The 8,352-nt window shown below is 35.5% G+C and overlaps 1 protein-coding gene across 1 annotated transcript in view; it reads left to right on the top strand.

The window, feature by feature from the left end:
* Positions 1 to 724: 724 nt before the first annotated feature.
* The window catches only part of LOC107681199 (polypeptide N-acetylgalactosaminyltransferase 18-like), a 75,159-nt gene continuing 67,531 nt past the window's right edge, over positions 725 to 8,352 (top strand). The window contains exon 1 of the mRNA XM_016477414.1: positions 725 to 1,229. Within this exon, the coding sequence (XP_016332900.1) occupies positions 992 to 1,229 (238 nt within the window). The 5' untranslated portion in view covers positions 725 to 991. The remainder of the gene's footprint in view (positions 1,230 to 8,352) is intronic.

Below are 8,352 nucleotides of genomic sequence, written 5' to 3' on the forward strand. Positions count from 1 at the left end.
TGTCAACAGTTTGGTTACCAACATTCTTCAGAATATCTTCTTTTGTGTTCAACAGCTGAGAGAAATTCATACAGGTTCATTTTTGGGTAAACTATCCCTTTAATGGTGAAAGAGTGCAAGGTAAGATGTAAGTAAGATTCATGTAGCCTAACTCATAACCGAATGTGATGAGAAAATAAACATTTTTTCATTTGCCATTTTGCTTTGTCGACACATTAGGCGAATGCATAGTGAATGTGTGCATATTTCAAATGAAAAATATTTGCAAATAATTCAAATCGATTACAAAAATGTGTATTCTGTGTTTTTTTGTCTGTATTCTGTTAAATCCTTTAATTAGTTTATTACCAAATGGCTCCCTGAAAAATACCTACAATTTATTTAAAGTTATTATGAATGTTATTATATAATTTGCAAACAGCCTTACAACTTCTGTGATCAGGAGGGTATTGATAAGGTACTGTTCATTTGTAAGTGGTTAAATTGATGGTGTAAACTCATGCTTTGCTACTACAACACTCCTCAGTCTCCTCTGCGTAGCCTACTACTCGTATTATAGCTTTAAATGCAATGTAGCCTACTCCTTTATTTTGCTTGCTTTTATGACATTTTTTTTCACGTTTTTTTATGAAACATTGGGAGTCTCTGCCGTTATAAAGCACCTCCTTACTGTTACTGGATCATTGTGCAATTGGTTCCATAGATTACAGCTCATCTCATTGGTCAACAGGCTCAGGATCAAACCACACACATACTCGCGCACCTTCGCTCTCCTTCCTATACCGCTGCAGATGGAGGACGCGGCGCTTCGTGTTGGAACAAGACGATAGTTGCCCATTTCAAGTCGCTGGAATCTGTCAGGGCTGAACAGAATGAAGCACGGACTGTAGTGTTTGCGTCAGGCGCGTTATTCTCCATCGGAGTACATACAGAGTTGAGGACAGGCGCACTTGTCCGCTGTGCCTCGGACTCTGTATGGAGGGATGTCGGAATGGCTTGCACCAGGAGAACCAAAACTTTGGTGTCTACGTGTGTAATACTAAGTGGCATGACCAACATAGTGTGTCTTTTGTACGTCGGATGGGTGACTAATTACATCGCTAATGTGTACATCAAAGTGCCGATGCCTGTCCCAGCCAAAAAGTTGGAGGGCGACAGGAAAGGAGAAACTCTGCGGATTATAGAGCGACTGGATCGGCTGGAGAATGTGGTTAATCAGCACATACAAGGTAAGACGAATGTCTGTTTAATTACTGTGCGTACAAATGTTACGTTAGAAAGGATGTTTACTCTGTAAAACTATGAGAAATAGAGCTGCAGACCATAAATGCAGCACAAATCGTGTGCCAAAAATGAGCTGTTTTTGCCACTTTCCACAAAAAGAGTACAAAATGGACCATAAGCGTATTTGTTAACAAATGTTGATTAAATAAGGGTGCTTAAATAAGCATTAACATTAGAATGAATTGGGATTTATAAAATAAATAGGGGACAAATTTGCATGTGTAGCCTAAATGAATCTGTTTTACAGCCTGGCTAGATAATTTTGGAACATATAATAAATAGCTTAAATAGTAAACAAAGTAATAGAAACCATATTTTATTTTTTTTTCTTACAGTAACTTGGTTAACAGGGTTACATTTTGAGGTTGATGCAGTCAACAGTGCAAAAATCAAATAAATAAATACAACTAACAATTAAAATAAACAAAAACTGGTCCAATAATAGGCTACAAGACCTGAGACAGGCCAAAGAGCTCATAGACTAAAAAAAAGTATGTTCACACCATTAAACACTATATGCTATCTTATATCCCTTTCGTGAATTATTTTCCTATGAGAAAATGAAATATAGCTGAGAAACAGAAATTCAGCAAAAAATGATATTATGTAACTAATGATATTTTATTGCTGATGCAGAGGCACAAATTGTTGCATTTATATAGAAAAACCTTTCATTGTAAATGCAACTAAATTACCACCTTCACAATGACTTATCATGGTAACCACAGTTACCTGCCAAATGTATTGCAATTATTGCACTAAAAAATAAAACATATCTATATGGCATATACTTAAAGCAGTGTAAGAAGCTTTGAGAAGCATTGTCATTTTGTGCAGAATTTTCTGTTTAATAACCATAGCTTTCATCAAAATACTGTAGTAATGTTATATTAGCAGGCACTGTCATCACAAAAATAAACGACATACAAAATTACACATGTTTATGGCAAGTATGTAGACATACTATACAGTAGTGGGCTATACTACTGTATGTTTTGTCGTTGTGACAGTAGCTATAGTAACTTTTTGGTAGACACCTTGGTTACCATGGTAAATTTTTGTCTGCACTGTGAACAGACATGATCTGGGGTGAGGGAAATAGCAGTCCGTTGTGGAGAGTATCTTCCACTCAGGTGCTAAACAGAAAAAATCTATAGAGTTTCATCATCATGACCTGAATACCAATTGTACATTTGTCCTGTCCTGTCCTGTTTGAATCAGCTTGATTGCACCTTGCCTTATTGTTAATGACACTTTTATGCAGGTGTGACCTCCAATTTGCGATCTGGCAGATTCACAAAGACCATTAATGATTGCGAACTCCTCTTCTTCTCTCTTTGGAGACTCTTGTTTAATGTACTTGGCACTGGCTGAACATTAATTATGAAAAGTGGCTGATTGCTTCTATCTGTACAGGTAGTTTAGAGCTTTGAGCACTACTTAGCACACATTTCTGGTTTTTCCATCATCATTTATGCATTCGTTTATTTGATAAACTCTTAACAATGAAAAGTTCTTAATCTATGCAAGAGCTTTTAATCTCCATGGAACCTTTCCATTGCACAAAAGGTTCTTTATAGTGGAAAAGGGTTCTTTAGATTGTTTAAATATTCTTTGCATTAAGAAAAAAAGTTTTACAGAAAGGTGTTTTGGGGAACATAAATGCTTCTTCTATGGCATCGCTGTTAAAATCCCATTTTGGAACCTTTATTTTTAAGAGTGTATGATTTAATGCATTTCAGTTACTTTAAAATTTGGTTGATTGTGAATATATTGAGTGATCTTTATAATATTTATTCAAAAAGTGCATGGTGGATTCTACATCTTACAATTAGAACAGCCTAAACCACCTTCCCCGAAATGCATCTGCCAAACAGTATGCAACAATAAAGCGTTTGTAGTTTCTCACTGTTGCGCAAGCTTTATTCCAGGTTCGTTTTCAGCTTCTTCGGAAAGCACTAATTTGTTGCAGAACTGAAAACACAAGCAATTTGCTGTTCTCTTTCTGGTTTATTTTCTACAACAGCATGCACAGCATAATTTGTCTGCTTCGCTGAATATCCAAGCAATACAAATTTTGCATTGCTCAAAAAAGTCTTTATTATAATTTTATTAATGGCCTCCTTTTGTGCTTTGTTATAAAAGACACACTTCATTGTTAGCGAGATGATTTTGTCATATAGTTACTAACTGGATGTATGTTGATATGGGTTGCAGACAGCCAGTGTAGTGCTCAAACCGCAAAAGGGCGCAAACAAACCTCACTGAGCTGAGAGGCAGCTACAGATGATTACTTGAGTAAACATTTCCGAGCTGCAGCCTCAGACACGTTGTGCTGTTTGGCAATGGCTGTGGGCTTCAGGAATGGATTGTAGAGTGCGTCTAGGGAGCATTTTTTAGTTACAACACATGATTTTTTTTATTGCGTGGAAGGGATTGTTAAGGTTTATCTGAGATACTGTGATCTTTGTAGTTTGACAATGATTTTTAATGTAATATTGTGGGTTCAGTACAATTTAATCTCAACTGACAGCATCTGTTGATTATCTCAAAAATAATTCTGATCTTTACTTAAAAAGTAATAATGACAACAGAATGCCTAAAACCCCCAAACGACTTTAAAAATGGCAAGAACTACTTACATTTTAACAGAAGAATTAATGTAAGTGCTTTTATAAAATAATAGTGCTGGGTGGTATGACCAAAAATTTATATCACAGTATTTTTCTAAATTATACCGGTTTCACGGTACATGACGGTATTTTTTTTTCATGCATGACCGTGTGTTAACCATATTTTCTACTGATTGAGAGAGGAAATACTGCAGTATATTGACTTAGAATGCCCTATTTTACTGTCATGATGAGTGAATATTGTCAAAAAATACCACACTAAATAGTGACTAAACACGACCCCTTTTAATACATGTTCACCAGGAGTCACTCTCATTTATAATCGCACTCATCTACACTAAAGAGCGGCTACGCGGTTGTTTTGGCTATATTACTTTTTTGTCTCATGCAGCGCACTGCCTGCGAGTAACAAACTAAAAAAAACAGCAAACAAAAAAGTGCATGTGATATTAACAGATGAACTACGCTCATATTACCCCTTTCAAACAGTGCCGCGTTCCGAACGTTTTTTAAGCGACATACACCGGTATTGCAGTATTTAAAAAATTCATATCGTAACAAAAATAAACATCGGTATTCGGTATGAACCGGTATACCGCCCAGCACTATAAAATAATAAACTTCACATTTCTGCTTTTAAATCAATTGACCCCATTGACTTACATTGTAAGTGCCTCGATGTGACCTCGATTTTTGCTCTTTGCTTTTTAAAAAAATACAAAGCAAAGGATGAGTCTTTTTTGTGAGATTCAACATAATGCCACAATGCTTTTGATTGAGCTTAACTTTTATTGAACTCAGAATATTACTTAAAAGTAATAGTTCACCCAAAAAATGAAAAATAAATTGCTGAAAATTTACTTACCTTCAGATGAAATGAGGAGAAATTTAGCATTATGTCAATTGTTCACCAATGGATCCTCTGCAGTGAATGGGTGCCGTCAGAATGTTAAAACAGCTGATAAAAAATCACAATAATCCACAAGTAATCCACACCACTCCAGTCCATCAATGAATGTATTGTGAAGTTAAAAGCTGCATGTTCGTAAGATACAAATCTGGTCAAAATACCAGTCCATAATCTATAATAACGCTTCTCCAGTGGAAAAAGTTCAATTCCTGTTGTCAACAGACATATTTTTTTAGAACAGTTTTGGACTGCTTTCGCTTATAAACGGTCCTTGATCTGAGCATATTTCTCTCCTGATTCAGATGAACTGACTTTTTCACTGGAGAAAGCAATATTTTAGCCAGAAGCAGCAGTTTCAAATGAAAAAATATCCTATTTATGGATTTTTTTTCTTACAAAGACCCAGCTCTTCACTTCACAAAACACTTATTGATAGACAGGAGTCATGTGGATTACTTGTGGATTATTGTGATGTTTTTATCAGCTGTTTGGAATCTCATTCTGACGGCACCCATTCACTGCAGATGATCCATTGGTGAGCAAGTGATGTAATGTTAAATTTCTCCAAACCTGTTCTGATGAAGAAACAAACTCATCTACATCTTGACTGACCTGAGGGTGAGTACATTTTCAGCAAATTTTTATTTTTGGATGAACTGTTCCTTTAAGTACACTCATTTTCCAAAGGCAGGATGACTGTAATACACTTTTAAGTGGTAAATCTGTATCTTACGATACAGTACTGACCACAAGGTTGTTCTAAACTTCATCATCGCATACTTTACACTGCCTCTCCCTCTGTAGCAAACAAGTGTTTTCCAGAATGAATGATTTATGTGGAAGAGGTACATGCCAGCTGTGGCTCTACCACCTGGTACAAACAGCCTGGAGGATGGCCTGCCTGATCTCCCTGTCACCCTCAACTTGATGAAAATGCAGCATGCTTCAGCACAGCAGCTCTTTAGCGCTGTAGTGGATTTTCTGCTGAAAGCCAAAGAGAAAGAACAACAGAATCACTTAGTCCCTCTTTCAATTGTGTAGTTACATTGTGTAGAGGAGCGAAGTGAAGCGAACAGATTCTCAGCTCATAACATTCTGTTTATCTACTCTCATACCATTTGCATTTAGCTTTTATGCAAAGCACTGCACCGTGTGCAAAAACAAATCAAGAAAATAGCATTTCATGGGAGCTCAAGAATAAAATTCTGCGGCAGATGAAGCAGGAATAGGAATTTCTGTTGTGGAATAGGAATTGAATTTTTTTAGATCCCACTATTGATTATGACAAACACTGTTTTCTTTGAAGTAGAGCAGAAAATTATTTGTTTTCTAACTGTAGTTGAAGTTAATATGAAATTCCACAAAGTGACATGCTTTGTAAAAAAAAAAAAAGGGATTTTCAGTGAGGAAAAATGTAGAGCAAGAGCAAAATGATTTTATCGATTGGGAATTGATTTTATTGTTTATCTCTAGATCACAGGTGGTTGTTATGTAGTAAATAATAATGATAATAATAACAATAAATAATAATTAATTCCTTAAATAATACAATATTATTGAATCCACTATTTTGGACTTAACAAATTTATGGGCTACCACATTAATTACATTTTTTGGGGGTCACTTGACAAAACGTCATAGATTAAACATTTCAAGCTTTTATTCACATTGGGATATAATAAAATGTTTTATATTTTTAGTATTTATGTCAGCATATTTTATTAGTAATTATACGAACACCAACATCAAGAAAAATTCCCATCATATTTGTACTTGGCAATTAAATGTTAGTCCAATTGTTCAGCGGGTTTGTTGGCTAGCTTGATGAATTCTCACCATTGTTTATTCATTGTTTCATATTTCCGGTTCACCTGCACTGAATTCAAGCGCGTGAACACAATGGAGAGAATGTGTCTAGCTAGTCTAGAAATAATTTATGATATTACCACCTGTCTCTTTAAAAAATGCCTACATCAGTTAGCAGTAGTAATGGAATTTAATATATAGGCTGATTTGTTTGGTTACCAGAAACAGCTTTTTAAAATAAACATATTTTTTGAACTTTTAAAGAAACTGAGATGAATAAACTGAACAAACTGAAACTCTTACACTTTGCTCATTAAAAAAAATGCCTTGTTGCAACAGACACAAGTGCCAGCAGAAAAGCTGCAGGTCTCGTTGGAACCTATTTGAGAAGTTGAGATGTGATGGTAATGACAAGCAGCCAAGTGCTAGTTTTTGTCTGTCTTTATTCAAATTTGACCTATGAATATTTATGCAGCCAATATTATTATTCAGGTTAATGTAAAAGTGTGTTATAGAAATCTACAGATGCTTGGAAATTAAAAAAAAAAATTATCTGAAGCTTATTAGGTGTATTTTAAAGAATAGCCTATTTATGAACATTACCTAACTGCTGTGTAGGAATGTATGTTATGGAATATTTGGTTTGATGGCAGCGTGATCTGAGAAGAGCCAAACGGATGACACCGTCTCCGAGGACTGCGTTTGCTTCTTTGAGAAGCTGTGATTTCTCATTTCCTCTCATCCTCCGCTCCCTATGAGTCTCCTCTAATAAGCAGTGGGTTGGGGTTAATTACCTCAACAGAAAGGCATGGAAACACAGCCGAGATGTTGTACTTGGCACCCCTTGGAAGAGACTCGAACTTTTTCAAGTTGCCCTCAACTGCCCTTTTGACTGACAGATGGCTGTGCGAGTGAGGAGCATCGGCAGGGCTGATTTATGGCCGTGCTGGAGGGTTTATTCTGTGATAATCACAATGAGCTCTGTTAAACAAAGGCACGGCAAAGCCTCTGATCCAGAAAGACAGGCTATTAATCAGTACAGCTCACACGCCACACGTAGGTGCTTGAATTTATAGTGCTTTAGCTCGCTTGGCATTTGAAAAAAAACTAGCAAGTTAGGTAGTTACTGGGTTTTATACTGTGGTCTCTCAGTGTGTTTTGTGTAAGTCGATGTCCTATAACTTAGCATGATGATGCACCACAGTCTTATTTAATCTAATAAGATGCCGCTGTCCCTGCTGGACGGTAAATATGGTATGGTATTAGTAAATGGTAAATCTGGCCGTGTCAAATAAATCTGTGTCAGATGCAAAATATTCTAAATCTCAATTTCTTCTGAAATAACCCCAAGTAGCATTAGATTTTTTAAATTGATGCTTATTGGTCGATATAGAATATTTAATTGTGCTGCTTATTTCCCGTATTATTATATGTACATTACATTTTGTTGTTATGTAATGCTGACAGAAAGTTAATCTTTAAAAATACAAATAATTACTTTACTCTATAGTAAATCACATTATAATCGGCCAGAAATAATATGAGTGCATTACTAATCATTAAAACCTTAAGGCAAAACCATTGTTTTTTCATGCACTGGTCAATTTAGAGATTTTAGGCTATTTTGCTTTCATAACTTGATTCATTTTCAGACTATTGGAAAGAAAATTCTTTTTTTTTTTTTTTTTTTTTTTTTTTTTTTTAAAGTTTTTTTTTTTC

This window comes from Sinocyclocheilus anshuiensis, unplaced genomic scaffold, assembly GCF_001515605.1.
Source record: "Sinocyclocheilus anshuiensis isolate Anshui unplaced genomic scaffold, SAMN03320099.WGS_v1.1 scaffold2202, whole genome shotgun sequence".
In the NCBI taxonomy this organism is placed as follows: Eukaryota; Metazoa; Chordata; class Actinopteri; order Cypriniformes; family Cyprinidae; genus Sinocyclocheilus; species Sinocyclocheilus anshuiensis.